Below are 15,787 nucleotides of genomic sequence, written 5' to 3' on the forward strand. Positions count from 1 at the left end.
CAGAATAATGATAAAAATCATGAAAAAAGCTCCTCCGCTCTCAGCCACGGTTCCTGCCCTTCCGCAGTTTCTCCCTTCACATCAATGCGGCCAGCGACGACACCTGGGCCAGCACTGTGGTGTACTTCCCCAAATATCGAACTGTGTTCTGGGGAAGGTCGAACGGTTCGACGTGCCTCGCCAACTGCGAGATCACTTGTGGGTCCAAATTGTGCGTCTCCACGATTGGAGCCGCGTGCCTCAACACACCCTGTTTTATGGAATGCGCCGTGGCATTCCAAGGAGCCAGAGCTCGTTCCACCTGGGCAGTCGTCAGGTTCGTGAGCCTTCCGTTGTTTCAAAGTGTCATACAGAGCTTTATAATGTCGAACGCATCCTGCCCTCGCATCCCCACGAACCGCGAGGCGCAGTGGGGATCCGCCCTCGCCGTCTTCGGTGCCACGGGCCAATACAAAATTAAGGTCCCGTTCGGCTCCAGCGTGACATTTTTGGGAGTCAAGGCCACAATCTCAAACAAACGGCTCGCCGTTATCCACACAAGTCGAAAAACAACGCGTTCCTTCCAATCGGTCCGGCTGCGGATAGGTTGATTCAACCATTCCTTTGTCAGGGGGCGCGCCTGCTTCGTCTCCCATCGCGACGCTATTTTTTGTAACCCCAGAATCACCATTTCCAGCGGGGTTCGATTCATTTCCAACGTGGACCGCAGCATCCTGGTGTGCCGCGGTCGGGTCGATGGCGCCACTTCTAATATTCCCACCAACAAGGCAGCGCAGCTCTCCTCGTTCATCGGCTGTTCGTGCGTGCGGCAAAAAAAAAAAAAAGAAAAAAACGTTGAAAACTGTTCGCTAGGGGCATTCTCTGCTTCCACGTTGACGGCGCCCACATTTATCAAGCCACATCGTTCGCCCTCCTTGTGTGACTGGCCCAAAGCGGGGATGTCGGTAATTCGTCGTACCACAGTCGAGCGTCGTTGGCGGATAAGCTCCATTGCCCTTCCCGACGATTGCGTCGGGCGATTTGAAATATCGGATGGAGCGTCGGCGGTGCGGTGCGCTGCCTGTGAGGATTGGTGGGAGGTGGCGGAATGAATGGAGCTGCCGTCGCCAGCATTCATGAGCGGCGTGCGGCAGCCCCTCTGCCGTTTTTTGTTGGCCCCTGTATTGTGAGTAATTTCCTCTGCTGCGCACGTTGCATGTAGATGCCTCGTGTCCATAGGTGTGACATCGTTGGCATCGCGAAGTGCGTTGGGTTTCTCGCCGATCGACGAGAAGCTGGACTGCCCTCGCATAGGTGTCGGTCTGGTGGGCTGCGGTGTAAAGACGGGTGCGCAGTTTGGAAAGCCGGATGCCGGGATCGGATGCAATCGTGAGCTGCATCCGGAATGTATTCAGTAGGGACATCCCCATATTTATGAACTGATCGGTGGGATCCTGTCCGCCTTCCAGCACGCCGATCCACTCGACCAAATTGCCAAAGACAAGCTTAACCTGCTCGTCGTCCTGTTGCCAGCATTGGTATGCGCACCGGAGGTCGAAAACGACTCCGGAGGCGCCCTCATTCCATATACGCGTGGGCCACATGGTGACGTCGAATGCGCAGAAACTGCGGTCCTCTTCCATAGGTGATTGGGCTTCCAGGGGAGAAGTGCGGGAAGGCAACGGCGTGAAGGGGTGGAAATGTGGTCTCCCAAAATTGCCGTGAGGGAGTCTGTAAGCCGCCGAACTGTGTCGGGCCGCGCTGCTAGGCACACCTCCAGCTATCAAGATATCCGTTTGATGCGGTAGTGTAGATACGCCACCGTTGGCAACGTGTCGAGTAGCGGGGGCATCGTCCCGCCCCGCCGTCTCCGCATCCCGCGTGGGTTGTTGTGCATTATGGCGTGCCTCCCGTTCCTGGAGTTGACCCGTGAGCCTTCCCAAGTTGAATTCGCGCTCCCGTAATTGGGCGTGAGCGGCCTCCAACTGCTGTTGTAGTTTTAGGACCTGGTTGCCGGCCCCGGCGATATTGGATTCCCTCACCGATAGGTTAATATGCGCCTCCTCAACCTGCGAATTAAGCTGATCATTCCGATTCTGCACGTCCGCGACGGCGTTAGCGTAATCAAAATTCAATCGCTCCCTTTCAGTAGTGATGAGCCCTTGTTGGTGCCCCAACTCCCGGGCTGCCCCCATAGCGGGCAGGAGCGCTTGTGTCTCGAAATTAGGGATCCGAGGCGCCCGTAGATTCGCAATATGTCCAATAAGAGTAGAATCCTGTCGTGCTTTAGAGATGGGTCCATGGAACAGGCATAAGCCTGTCGATGATGCGGCCACAGTTAACGTCTCGTCCGACACCTGGTTACCATTAATGAACGTCATCTGCACCTGGGTCTCGCCACATTGGCACACCATGTCCCAGAGACGGGCGCCAATACCACACCACTCGGAGGGTGTGCAGGGAACCAAATCCATTTCCTGAAACTTACCTGGCTGTGTGTCTGTAAAAAATAAAAACAAATATTATCTGGCCTCTATCGGCTCCCTGCCCTTACAAAATGGCGTTCTTCCCCTAAAATTCATACGGTAGAGAGTATCATAAAGAATGCATTCATTTATCAGGATATACATACATTCATTAAGTTAGCCGGCTCTCCCGAGATCATTCTTTTCACAAGCTCCTATTACAATAAAGTCACGCATGGATTTCAATGCGCAGGCCTTGAAACTCTTCTTTCAATTATTATTTTTTTCTTTTTGTATTTCCCCCCCGTACGTGAGGTGAAGCGACAGAGACTTACGCCCCACAACTCCCGCCGTCCTGTTAACTCGCGGATATGAATCGACGCCGACAAAAGAAAAAAAAAAAAAAAAGAAAAAAAGAAAGAAAAATACTACGATAAAGGGAATAACGAGGCATCACACGCAAAAATTCACCAACAAAACCCCGAAACAAACATCACGAAAGCGCCTCTATTGCCTTCACCAACCGACAGAAGGCTTGAAGTCTCCGCTCACGAAGCTTATTTTATTCAACAGAGAACGGAGAGCCATTCACGTCACAAGGGCCCACACTCGTACTATTACCATTATCACCAAGAAGACATTGAATTTCACAAGACATCTGAAGAGTTCTCTCAAGAGCGGCTTTACCCACAGGATGATGGATTCCATTCGCACCTCCACTCTCCACGGTAACCGCAACCTCCACAATATGCTGATGAAACAAATCCCTGTACCCTTCGGTGGCGCGGAGCAGCTCCAACTGCGTCGAATCAAACATCAAGTGCGGAGATGCTTCCGTCGTCACATCGCTAAAATGCAAAGGGGATTTAGATACATCCTGTACAGCAACACGGCAAGAAGAACCATCTTTAAATTCCGCCTTACAAGATTTTACACCGGGAAAAACTTTCAACTTAATTTCATTCAATTCATCATTCTTAGCGCAAAGCTTTCATGCAACAGCAAGAAGCTTCTTTTCCCTCAATCGCACCAATGCCATCCGCTCATTCAGCTTCTTCTCACGTACGTTAATAGATAAATCCGGAGAAACACACTCCAATGACAAGGCAGCACATCCATCCGACACACAATTCGAAGCCAAAACCTCAAGAGGACGACAATCCAACCCATCAGCAGAAAAACAACAAATTTTTTTCTTCGTTCCCTCACAAATTTTACGGGACTCCCGCACCTGCTCCTGCAGCTCGCCGCGCTCGCGGACTAACTCGTCAATATGTGACTTTTTTTGCTGCTATTTCTTGTAGATTTATTTTGTTCTCATTGCTGCTGCTGTCGATTGTTGTGGTAACTTCGTTTTTTCCTGTGTGCTTTTCTTTATGGAGAAGTATTTCCGTGTGAATGTTGTTCTCGATGAAATTGACGGTGTCGTTGTATTCTTTTCCGTTAGAATTTGACGACACTAGTTTTTCTCCCATTTCAATCGTTATTTTATTCTGCATTTCTTCCACGTTATGAAGGCTTGCATTTCTTTTGTTATCTGTTTTTTCCATCACTTGATTGGTCTTGGAAAAAACATCTTTTGTTCGTCCGTGTTCTTCTCCCGTCTGCTGTCAAACGTCTTTGCCGTTTTCGAGCAGTCGCATCTCCTTGTCATGTTGTATGCCGCTGGACGATAAGGCGTTGTCGTCTTTATCTTGACGCTGTTGGAGTGGCCATCCTGTTTTCATTGCCGCCGCACGAGTCATTATTATTTTCTGTCGCTCGATAACTTCAAGACAGCGCAGGCAGACAATCTGCGGCTTGTCACCGTAGTGCCCGCTTATGCACGAACAGTTACAGGCGCATTTGGAGCATAGAACAATACCGCAGCGAAGGCAATTTGTTTTTCTGCCGAAGAGCCCGAATTTGGCGCCGCAGTCCTGATTACTGGCAGTAGTTTGCTCTGGACGGCAATTGCCACTCCGTTTGCGGAAGCACGCCAGTGATGGACATGTTGTTGGTGGGTGGCGAAGTGGAGGCAGCCATCGCCCTCCCTCTCCCCTTTCCCCCAGTGTTGTCTGCCGTCTGTCTACAGCCCTACGGCAGAAAGAACGCACACAAAAAAAGTAGCAAAAATTATTGTGAGTAGTGTTCTTTCAATGTGCGTTGGAAAAGAAAAGTTGGGCGAAAGCCACGGGCGTAATGCCCCACTGATGGATCGTGAATTGACACGTTTGTCTCCAAGCATTAAAATAGGAATAAATAAATAAATATTAAGTAAAGAAAGTGAGCGACGGAAGCAAATCCTCTCCTCTCCGTTTTTGTTTTTTCTTCTGATATTTCAGCAATACCCTTCCGTTGACCAGGAGGCACAATTTGCGTCGTGCCGCGACAACTTCGAGTGGGCGGCCCTCCTCCGCTTCCAATTTTTCGCAAATGCATACATTTATCAATGTATATATATGAATAAATATATTTTCGGATGCGTTTCGTATTCGACGTTGCTTTTTCCACTTTTTGGCCTTTCCCTCACCTTCGCTGCTCGTACCTGCTGAAACCACCACCACCACCACCACCACCCACAATGCCCCCTCTTCTGCCGCTGTTGTGCCCATTTGCTTCCAGCCACGCGTCGTAATCAACCAATCGCAGATATTTAAGTTGCGCACTGTATAGCGTTGATTCATTAAATAGAACTGCGCTTACCAAAAACACAAAGGGAAAAACAACATAAAAAGAGAACCGTGTTGTTTGCCTCATACCATCTTTTAAGTCTTCTTGATGTAAATCACGCAGGTAACATGCCTTACTTGTCATCTCCTGCATGTCCACACCCATCTGTAGTAGGGCCGCGTTTCGGTTTTGCCACAAAGCATACGCATACGAGTAACGCTGAATGTCGGCATAGGCAGTTGCTTTTTCTGCCGCAGACTTATCGGATGTCGTTTGCTGGCCACCAAAAGACGTGGTCGGCTGCAACATCAGAGGGGACCGTACCTCGTGTTGTCTGACGCCATTGCTGTTATTCCCATACAAGTCCTTCCCCACGTGTTTGGGCCCCGAATTTCCGGGAATAGAAGACAAATTCTTCCGGTGCAAGTTCGGCGCATTCGCGTCGTAGAATAAATTGCTAGTGCCGGGAAAAAAGGACCTGACTGTTTTTGCCGAGCGCACGGACCCCCCACCGCTAGTTGATGGTGGAGCTGAAGAAGATACAACCCCAGCAGCCGTTGTAAAAAGCGGTGATGTCATTGGCTGCTGCGGTGGACAACCAGGGCGCCGCACAAGAAACTTCTCCATGCCCTTAAAACACTCACAAAACACAAGACCCACTCTGTCATTGTTATCGGCGCACCGAAGTTTCTCACCGGCTACGGGATCTTCTGCGTGCCCAGTTGAGCTCACAGTTCGCGGCGACAGATGAAGCGATGATCTACGGACAGAAGAAAAACATGGTAGCTTCCTTGGACGATACATTGAGCATAAAATTGCCGTGCCCCACAACCGTGTAATTGGTCACTACCCGCAGTAGTGTTCGTGCCCTCTCCCAGTGGACCGTTTGGCAGGCGTAAAAGGGCTAAAACAAAAAAATAGACCCACTCAATGTATGTGTTGGAGGAGCGGGAGGGGAGTGGTACCATAAACAACCAAAAAACAACAACCACAAAAAGAAGAATAACTTTCTTCAGAGCAACAAGAACAAGCACGAGGCAAAGTGGCATGCGCACAAGCGCGGAATAACACCGCCACCTCAACATGAGTGAGGGCGGGCTCACCAACCCGAAAATAACGAAAACAAGAACAGAAGAAAAAAAGAAAAAGAAACCGTAAATCAAAAAAAATGCGGGCTGGAAAACGCCATTCACGGCCCAAATGACGCCGTCGTCTGTGCTTATAAGAATTACTTGCTGCCGGCATTTGTTTTGGCGTGGGAGCGTGCCGTGACGGTGATCTTCTTCACGGAGGGGTGAATGGACCGCTCAATTTTGTCCGCCTTCTTCTTGTCAGCAACGACGAGGGTGTAAAGGTAGCGGCTGCAGCGCACCTTGAACTTTGTCTGCGTCGGGTTGTGCTTCACCTTCACACATCTGGCGTCCTTGCGGGAGCAGATGGCGAGGAACTCCTTCAGGCTCTTGATTTCACGGGGCATCGTTCACCACAGGCGGATCCTTGATGGGAGAAAAAAAAAAAAAGAAAAAAAAAAAGGAAGAAAAGTGAATAAAAGAGGTGCAGGTAGCGTTACTTAAAAAAATAGCGAAAGCGCACAAAAAGACGCATTGGAGTTGCTTTGGCAACGCAGCACCGCCATTGCAACAAACACCCAACTCGTTTCACTTCTTCCCGAACCCACCCGTTCAGTTCCGCCGCTTCTCCGAAAAAAGGGGGTCGGTGCTTGCCGAATCGTCATCAAAGAGTTTGCTGGAGTAAACGCCTTTTCCCGCATACGAAGGGATGTTCAAAAAGTCAGGATCATCTAGCTGACGCCGTGGCTTCACCAAATAACGGTCCCCTTTCAGCTTCCCTGACAGCCGCGCGTTTGCCTCACTCTGCTGGTCAATTGACTTCTCATGCGCAAACTCCTGCGCCGACAAATAATATATGAGTTTGTTGTACCCAATCAGAAATACGATCCCCCCGGCAACGCAAAGAATGGGCAGGCGGAACTCCTCCCAGAAAAGAAATAGCAAACCTGAGAGTTTCACATTGCCGGCGTGATCGTAAAGAATGCGTCTCTGACGTTCCTGTGCAATACGATCTCGTTCCTTGTCGCTGTGCTGGCGGTAGCTGCCAAGCCGCCACAGACGACTTCGCCGAAGCATGAACACCGTACTAAACAGAAGTAAGGGGAAATCACAACACGAGACACACAAAAAAGGGACAGCGTAAAAGCGGCAGACACGTCCCTCAAGCAAACAGCTACACATTTCAGTATCGTCAAGCTTCAATTGATCACCGTTAAGTGCCCAGACGTGTTTTTTTACAAAAAATTTTTCAGCCGCAGTGGCAAAAGTAGCGAGAACCATGTACAGCACAAACGCTAGGAAGCACACACCAATGGAAAAAAAGAAAATAAATAAATAAGGCTTCAGTTAAGGGGGGCTCCACTGTGGCAACTCCTCATCGCACCCCCAAAGCTGATTGGGGACCAACATTGATATACATGCATATATTGGAAAAAAAAAAAAAAAGAATTGGAAACAAGAGAAAAAAAAAAGAAAAAAGGGCTCAAACAAACAAACAAAAAAAAAAAAAAAAAACGAAATTCAGACTGCACCAGAAACACGCATGCCACACCACTTTGCCGCCGTTCCCCGCGTCTTTGTATCCTCTCATCAAATCTACTTTCTCCTCAAGAAAAAAAAAAAAAGGACACCGAGTAGAAAAAAAAACGAATCACGAAGCTCACAACGTGTATGGCTACGAGATCAAAAACACAAATTCTGATGTAAATACAGAATAAAAGCGGACGAGAAACAGGAATGCAGCGCAGCCTAAAGATCCTCGGTAAACAATTCCTTAATTAATTCCTTGTAGCGCTCGTCAATGACGCGTCGCTTCAACTTCATGGCTGCCGTCAAGACATCGTTTTCGGGGGTCCATTCCTCTGCCAACAGTCTCACATGGCGGACTATCTCGAAGCTCCTGCGACCGGCCGCTCGTGCAGTCGCCTGAAACGATTCTGTCGCCTTCTGGCGAAACTCTTTGTTTTCAAGAATGGCGGGAAAGCTGCCAGGAATTTTGTTTTCCTTTGCAAATTTCATTACAAGATCTTTAGTGGTGATCCCCAAAGCAACCGTATAACTACGGTTGGGATGCACCAGCACACACACACCATTGTTGGTAACAAGGCCGTTTGCTCCATAGGTTGCCTCCAGAGTCTCTAGCGCGATGTATTCACCGTTGGAATTCTTTGCCAGCGCCTTCACACGGCCCACAATGCTAATCGTTCCATTGGGTGCTATGGCACCCACATCACCCGTGTGAAACCAGCCATCGTTGTCAATGACCTCCTTTGTCTGTTCCTCCTGCTTATAATATCCCTTGAAAAGAAATGGCCCACGCAGCAATATTTCCCCACGGGGTTCCGGTTTGTCGGTGTGCTTGTACTCCTCTGTGTCAAGTAGCCTTATTTCCAGGGAATTGAGTGGTGGACCAACATTCACGTATTCAAGATTGCCCGTACGCTGAATTCCACCGCAGCAGACTGTTTCTGTGAGTCCCCATCCTTGAATAATCATGCCGAATACAACATTTACAAACTCTTGTGTAGAGGGGTTCATAGGCCCTCCACCAGAGAGCAGCACACGTACACGGCCTCCCAATGCCTTGCGTACCTGCGAAAAGACTTTGGCGTTATAGTAAGGCGTGTCTTTTCCTTCCTTTAGCGCCTTAAGACGGGACTGGTAGGCACAATCAAAGACACGACGTTTTAAGGAGCCCGGTGGGGGTAACTTTGCCTCCACCCCTTTTTTTACCGTATCAAAGATACGTGGAACACCAACGACAAGCACGGGGCGATACTCCTCAAAATCTCCTCGCGGTTTTGCAAAGGTACTCGACAGTGTCCGTGGACTTCCAAAACAAATGGTACACCCACGAAGAAACAGGATACTCAACACAGCAAGTTCCATAATATGGGCAAGTGGCAAATACGAACAATACGTTTCCAATTCATTTGGTTCGCCAAGAACGTCCCGGACGCGATGAGCCAAGGCTGAAAATCCCGCTGATATACTTCCGTGCGAGTGCATTACACCCTTCGGATTCCCTGTGGTACCGCTTGTGTACATAATAAGTGCAAGATCATCGCGGTTCTCCGAACTGGGAAGATTTACAACTGAAACCTTACTGTCCTCGCCTTTTTTCAGGACATCGGTCCAAGCATACAGAGTATAACCTGCAGTATCCGTGGACTCTGGAATTGAGCCAAGATAAATAATAATAGTGCCGAGGATCCCCATCTTCCTTAATACACCAATTAGTTTTAAAACATTACTTCCATTGCAAATGACAGCTTTACAATGGGTTTCCTTTAGCGCATAGGCAAGAGCATCATCACCCAGGTTTGCGTACACAGTCGCCGCAACCATACGACGAGACCAAATAGCATGAATCGAACAAAACCATTCCCATCGAGTTTCTTCATACATTGCCACCTTCTCTCCTTCTTGAAGTCCAATTTCAGCTAATCCCTTTCCCAGTTTCTCTATGTTTGTCCACAATTGCGAATAGGTTATGTTACGACGTTCTGGTTCAAACACGCACACTTCCATCGTCTTCTCTTTGCCAGTATGATCGGTTGAAGTAATGCGCTCAATATTTTCTACGACACGGTATGTCATGGCCGTATTATTTTTGAGTTCCTTGCACATTTTAAACACATTCTGGGTTGGCGTTTCTGAAAGATAGTAACTCTGAACGATTTTTTTGTGTTCCTCATCTGACATGCCAACCACGCGGTAAATGGCGGAGGCGTTGTTCTTCTCTGTCCCTGGAACGGGCTCCGATTGCTTCCCAAGCCTCATATATTCCTGGTATTCGCTAAAGTCAACAAGACTCCGCTCGTTCTGCCGCTCCATCATAGACGTCACACAGCCTCCCATCTTGTTTTCGTTGGATTTGTGCTGCTTGAATGTGCCCTTTTGGTAAAAATCAAGACCAATATGTATATTTTGTGCCTATTTTTTATCTCTTATACTAATTCCGCAAAGTTCTCAAAAGTACTTGTCTCTTCTTCACCTCTCCTCACATTCAAATGTCGTTGCTGCTATGGATGGCAGTGTCGGATTCGACGGAGGGGATTGGCATGAGATGGGCACATAAGCCAACGTAAAGAAAAAGGAAAAAAAAAAAAAGACGAAAACCGGAATCCGCAAAAAAGAAAGTTATGACGCGTGTCAAGCGTCAAACCAAAATATCAAAGGAATGGAAAAAATTTTAAAAAAGAAAAGGTAACAACGCTTCCGAGCGACTCCAGTCCACTCAGACACACACACACACACATGCAGACACACACATGCAAACACACACACACGGTCACACCAATCGATGCGCGGACCAAACAGAAAACACTAATCGGGCGTCATGCCGGGGTAAAGTGTGACGTGAGGGCCAAGGAAGCGACCGGCGCGGTTCCACGTGGGCGGAATCCAAAAAATACGACGACCTTGTAGCGTTGTGTACGCTGACATGATGTGTCCCCGGCGGCGGCGTTCTAATGCCTGTTGCGATGCTCGCGAAAAAAACTTCAGCCGCGGTTCAAGTGAAAGACGCTCTTCAAACTGAAACAACGGGGGGAATCCCCACGGTGTCATCGCCTCCGAGCGCTCCACAATGCGTTGGTAAAGCTCAAAGTAGGACGCCATGGGGCGCCGTGTGAGGCCCATTCGCCGCATCACATCCGCTGCGGCGCTAATACCTGCGAGGCGCGTTGCCGCACCGCCTTCCATTTGCCGCTTTGCAATTTCACGGTAGGCAGGGCTACGCACGGCGGACTCATAAAATCGAAAAGCAGTTCGTAATGTCATCTCCCCATTTGCGACCGCCTCGGCAAGTGTGCGCAGGTGGTTATACACAAGACGTGAGCGGACATCGCCTGGATTTAGCACAGACATTGCCGTATGGCAGAGCCAAACAAACGTATCATCATTTTCTGAGAGTTTGTCGTAAACTTTCTTAAAGCGACGTCCCGAGATAAGTTGGTCATACGAGGCACCTTGGATAAACTCCACTAGTGCCTCAAACTCGGTATCCCCACGTGACATGAGTTCCCGCCGCGATCTTTCGCCCTCAAGGTTCTTCGGTATCATTTGCACCTCCCGCATGGCCTCACCACCAGAAGAAAAACGTGCCTTCTGCTTCTCTTTAAGTGGGTCGGTTGTGAAGGATGCTTTGATGAAGTGCGCCGGGTAGTTGGGTGTTGGGTGGATGGGAACAATGACGCGACGTTTCGCCGCAAACATCGACTTGTCCCGCAGAACGCAACAACACCGCATCATGACCCGCTTGTAGCGTTGGCTTCCGCACGACTCCTACAAAATGTTGTTTCGAAAAAAAAAAGCCTTTGCGGCGGTTGGCAGCTGCAAAAGAAAAAAAAAAACAACCTTCGCCGCCTCTCTTATTGGATGCAAAAACCTTCAGGTGCACGCACTCACACACACACAAACAGGCAGACACATGCACCGACAACTCTCGTCGTTTCTTCTTCTTCTACTTCGAGTGGGCACTCGTTTGCCCTCGTGGGTCGTAATGTTATGAACCCACAGAAAACACAAACACAAACACACAAAAAAAAATGCAAGTGAGCAGGCAAACCGACAAAATAAAAAATAAAATAAAATGAAGGCAACAAGTCAAATAAAACAAAAACGATCACCGCTCGGCAATAATAAAAACCCAAACGCCTGAAGAAGCCGCCAGAAAAACACAAGCAAAAATATGTGGGAAAAAAAAAAAAAAGGTACTCGCTAACATGCAACGTAAACTCAGCAGGAAAATTCAGAAATTGAAAAATATAACCTGCCACAGAAGGAAAAAGGCATTTGGATAAACGTCCTCAGATAACTTAATTTCGTTGCTTATCCTCCCTTCCCTTCCCTTCCCTTCTCTCTTTTTTTTTTTTTTTTTTATGTTGTCGGTTTGCTTTTCCATCGGTGATAACGGCAGGCACTTCAGCTGGCATCCTCGCTGGCGAGAAGTTCCTCCGAAAACATCGGCACCAGCTCCTCTATTTTCTCTATCAATTCCTCCATGGAAAGGGAGCTGATAGACGAAAACTGTGGGCTCGTACACTGCTCATCCTGGGCCGCAATCATTTCATTGATAAATGTGCGACAGGGTTCAAACCAGGCATGCTGCAGCGCCTTATCCGCTGTCGGTCGGTCACGCGGGTTAAATGAAAGCAGATTCTCCGCCAAATCAATGATGAGCGACTTCTCCGCATCTTTCCCCTGTAAAATGGGAGTGCGAAGTAATAATTCACGCAGCATCGATTTACGTGGTCGTTTTTCAATCACTGAAAGGGCGTAGTTCTTAGCGTTCACAGAGGCCCGGGCGAATGGCTGCCCCTCGTTAAACACAGTAGCCGGCGGGGTGCCCACCAGATGAAAAATAAGGTTCAACTGATCCGCAGAGTCGTTGCACTTTCCTGGGAAGAGGTGTCGACGAAGGAGCAGCTCACACACAATGACACCTACACTCCACACGTCGTTTGCGGCATCGTACTCCGCGTCAAGGATGATCTCCGGCGCACGATACCACTGCGTCACGACACCAAAAGAAAGCTGCTCATCCGGATCAAAAAAGCGACTAAGACCAAAATCACAAACAAAAACCTGTGAATTGTAGTTGATAAGAATGTTACGCGTAGAAAAATCGCGGTGCAGGACGTTACATCGGTGCATGGCGCGTAAGGCAAGAAGCAACTGACATGTAATGTAACGAATGATGTTTTCTGAAAGCGCAATAGACTTGCTCTTCACCACCAAAGAGAGATCGGACGGAATGTAATCCATCACCACATACACATCCTTCTCGCGGCTCGTCGGCCGGAAAAGCAGTCGGCATCCCACAACTTGCTCGCAGAACTGCAAGTTTTGCAAAATTTCAATTTCGCGCAGCACACGGCGAAGTGTCTCCTCACTCTTAACATAATTTGGTATCTTCTTAATGGCAATTTGGTCCGTGCCGTAAACCGCCTTGCAGACCGCGCCGTACGACCCCTGGCCAATGATGGACTCCACCTTAAACACTGGCGGGACATCAAAGATAAGAGGCGCACTGCTGTTCATCTACGCGGTGTTCCCCTCCCATCAACCCAAAGCATTGGAGGAGAAAAAAAAAAAAAAAAGGAAAAACTGTAAACAAACAAACAAAAAATCAATGCAATTCTCAACGCACCCCCCCGTGCAAACGAGTTGTTCGCCGCCCTCTCTCCCCCGCAGCACTGCTCTGAGAACAGAAATAAAAACAAATAATAAAATAAAAACAAACACGCATGCATGGGGATAAACACAACTTTGTAATCCACCATGAAGAGAGAGAGAGAAAAAAAAAAAATATATTAAAAAAAAAGATATAGAGCTTTATGTATATATATATATGTGTGTATATATATATCCATGAGAACAACAATCTCCATAATAGAGAAATTATTCATACAGTTTGGGTATTTGTCTCTTTTCACTGAAGAGGTCAATAATAATAATGAAAATAAAAAAACGATTGCCGGCGTAAAACACACACAAAAAAATAAAAAAATAAAAAAAAAAGAATCAGGTTTCTTCATTTTACACCGCAGCCTTTATTGTATTCGCCGTGCCTTGCACAAAAGTCATCTGCAGAGAAATCGTGCAGCTTCACCCAGGCAGGCTTCGCATTTGTGTTTGGCAAATCAAAAAAAGAAACTGTTTGTTGTTTTTCTTCAGTTCGACAACACAAATGTGGCCGCGTGTAGCCCTTTGCGACCACGCCCTCACCTCGCCGTGTAAACACATTCGCCCCACTACCATTCACTCCGGAGGCAATTCCTCCGGGGACCAAACGCATGAGAGTTTCCTTCTTTTTTTTTTTTTGTTTTTTTTTTTCGTCTGTCTTTCAGCCGTACTTATCGATGTGCTGCCCGCATGATGCCTCCCGCCCTCTAATGAGAGCGTGTGGGAGTCCGCAGCGCCGTGCCCGGCCGCCGCCGGAGTGCTCCTCGCTTCTGCAGCAGCAGGCCGCGCCGTTCCCTCAAGTCGGTGTTCCTGCAGCCGCACCCAAAACGCGGGAAGGCCGCGCAAACACTCGCACCCACGCACACCACCACAGTGACCAAGTGATAAAAACACACGCAGCCCCAACCCCGTAAAATACAAAACCCAAAACAAAAACAAAAACAAAAACAAAAACAAAAACAAAAACAAAAACAAAAAACAAAACAAAAAATGACACGCACAAAAATAAAAATAAAAATAAAAATTCCAAGGCTCTTCTTAAATACGTTGACTCTCTAATACGCCACACGTAATTCTTCACTGCAGAAAAACATACAAACATATATATATATATATATACGTATATATATATATATATACGATATAAAAGTAATATAAAAATGAAAACATGCAGAGAAAACAAAAGAAAAAAAAAAAAAAAAACATAAAAGGAGCCACAAAAACACCCCCACCCAAAAAAAAAAAAAAAAAAAAAAAAAAAAAATACTCAAAAAATCCACAATAATAAAGTAATAAAATGCACGCACAAAATCTCAAACAACCACTACCTTCAAAGATCATTGCACACACACAAAAAGCAAAGAAAAACAAAAAGAACGGGTCAAAATAAAAATACTATAAACAAGCAGCAGGAAATTGGGATGCATACGTTAGATGATATCGAGTGCAATATATATATATATATATGTATATATACGCTTCTCCCCAGTACAGAGGGTTAGGAGGGTTGAGGAGGGGGGATTTGTTACACCGCCGTAGCCCACTTCACTCTTTTATTTGATCTCCTCCTCCTCCTCCCTCCCCCCTTCGCCTTCCGCACATCTCCTCTTATTTTTTCTTTCCTTTTCCCCCGTTTCCCTTTTAAATTGCCCCCCCCCCTTTCCATTCCCTGCCGTTTTCCCTCCGCGGTGGCGCAATATGACGTCGTGCAGCCAACAACAACAATGACAATAATACCACCAGAGAAATACATGCGAAAGGATCAACACGGAGCGCACAAAAACAACAACAACAAAAAGTGATTCGTCGTAGTTGTTGGAAAAAGGAAGAAGAAAAAGAAAAGTGTGATGATCACCACACGCAGCCCTCCAAAAAAAAAAAAAAAAAAGATATGGAGCGGAGAAAAAAAGGCACAATAAAAGAGAAAAAAAAAAAAAAGATGCACAAAAAATCTCTTCCAGAAATAAAAACAAAATTCCTTTTCTTTTCTTTTGCGTGGTTTCTGTCGTGTAATCACTTGCACCCGGAAAGCTTTCCTTTAGTTTTGCGTAGAAAAACGTAAACAATAATCGAGAGAACGACAAAACTACCTCCACACGCATATACACACATCCCGCAGACGCACATGCAAAAAAAAAAACAAAAAAAAAAAAACACAAATTAAAAATTAAAAATTAAAATATTTAATAAATGAAAATAATTACGTGTAAATACGTACAAATATGTACATACATACGCATATATACAGATATATAATTACGTACATAGGTGAATACACAGATACGCGTATATATAAGTATATATACTTGTACATATATACATATACATTTATATTTATTTATTTGAGGAAACCCACACACAGGAAGAGTAAAAAAAAAAAAAAAAAAAAACCAACCAAACACATACACATACACACAACAACAAAAAAAA

General features: G+C 46.8%; 6 protein-coding genes across 6 annotated transcripts, besides 32 other annotated features; all 6 read right to left on the reverse strand.

Moving 5' to 3' along the window:
* Positions 1-1,056: a sequence feature (heterozygous, Esmeraldo-like haplotype).
* Positions 1-2,661: a mobile genetic element.
* Positions 1,057-1,096: a sequence feature (areas not merged during assembly with more than two copies in the genome that could not be assigned to a particular haplotype).
* Positions 1,097-1,209: a sequence feature (heterozygous, non-Esmeraldo-like haplotype).
* Positions 1,210-2,631: a sequence feature (areas not merged during assembly with more than two copies in the genome that could not be assigned to a particular haplotype).
* Positions 2,486-2,661: a mobile genetic element.
* Positions 2,632-4,013: a sequence feature (haploid, Esmeraldo-like haplotype).
* Positions 2,832-2,870: a microsatellite.
* Positions 4,014-15,787: a sequence feature (heterozygous, Esmeraldo-like haplotype).
* Positions 4,953-5,900, reverse strand: Tc00.1047053503575.27 (hypothetical protein, conserved; the record flags this gene model as incomplete). The annotated part of the gene is made up of 1 exon (XM_803315.1): positions 4,953-5,900. The coding sequence occupies one exon, from the start codon at positions 5,898-5,900 to the stop codon at positions 4,953-4,955; it is 948 nt and encodes a 315-aa protein (XP_808408.1).
* Positions 4,980-5,003: a microsatellite.
* Positions 6,325-6,573, reverse strand: Tc00.1047053503575.34 (ribosomal protein L38, putative; the record flags this gene model as incomplete). Its single annotated transcript, XM_803316.1, has 1 exon — positions 6,325-6,573. The coding sequence occupies one exon, from the start codon at positions 6,571-6,573 to the stop codon at positions 6,325-6,327; it is 249 nt and encodes an 82-aa protein (XP_808409.1).
* Positions 6,604-6,637: a microsatellite.
* On the reverse strand, positions 6,779-7,243 carry Tc00.1047053503575.40 (hypothetical protein, conserved; the record flags this gene model as incomplete). Its single annotated transcript, XM_803311.1, has 1 exon — positions 6,779-7,243. The coding sequence occupies one exon, from the start codon at positions 7,241-7,243 to the stop codon at positions 6,779-6,781; it is 465 nt and encodes a 154-aa protein (XP_808404.1).
* Positions 7,598-7,681: a sequence feature (A-rich).
* On the reverse strand, positions 7,916-10,027 carry Tc00.1047053503575.50 (fatty acyl CoA synthetase, putative; the record flags this gene model as incomplete). Its single annotated transcript, XM_803312.1, has 1 exon — positions 7,916-10,027. One exon carries the CDS (start codon positions 10,025-10,027, stop codon positions 7,916-7,918), a length of 2,112 nt encoding a protein of 703 aa, XP_808405.1.
* Positions 10,411-10,458: a microsatellite.
* Tc00.1047053503575.54 (hypothetical protein, conserved) lies at positions 10,496-11,422 on the reverse strand (the record flags this gene model as incomplete). The annotated part of the gene is made up of 1 exon (XM_803314.1): positions 10,496-11,422. One exon carries the CDS (start codon positions 11,420-11,422, stop codon positions 10,496-10,498), a length of 927 nt encoding a protein of 308 aa, XP_808407.1.
* Positions 11,743-11,764: a sequence feature (AT_rich).
* Positions 12,008-12,032: a microsatellite.
* Positions 12,095-13,213, reverse strand: Tc00.1047053503575.60 (protein kinase, putative; the record flags this gene model as incomplete). The annotated part of the gene is made up of 1 exon (XM_803313.1): positions 12,095-13,213. One exon carries the CDS (start codon positions 13,211-13,213, stop codon positions 12,095-12,097), a length of 1,119 nt encoding a protein of 372 aa, XP_808406.1.
* Positions 13,255-13,301: a sequence feature (A-rich).
* Positions 13,377-13,417: a sequence feature (A-rich).
* Positions 13,470-13,496: a sequence feature (AT_rich).
* Positions 13,509-13,541: a microsatellite.
* Positions 13,668-13,693: a sequence feature (AT_rich).
* Positions 13,976-14,008: a microsatellite.
* Positions 14,271-14,381: a sequence feature (A-rich).
* Positions 14,458-14,496: a microsatellite.
* Positions 14,534-14,560: a microsatellite.
* Positions 14,592-14,621: a microsatellite.
* Positions 14,807-14,833: a microsatellite.
* Positions 14,920-15,042: a sequence feature (C-rich).
* Positions 15,228-15,295: a sequence feature (A-rich).
* Positions 15,487-15,511: a microsatellite.
* Positions 15,515-15,560: a sequence feature (AT_rich).
* Positions 15,568-15,699: a microsatellite.
* Positions 15,727-15,747: a microsatellite.

This window comes from Trypanosoma cruzi, genomic scaffold (assembly GCF_000209065.1).
Source record: "Trypanosoma cruzi strain CL Brener 1047053513197 genomic scaffold, whole genome shotgun sequence".
Taxonomy (NCBI): domain Eukaryota; phylum Euglenozoa; class Kinetoplastea; order Trypanosomatida; family Trypanosomatidae; genus Trypanosoma; species Trypanosoma cruzi.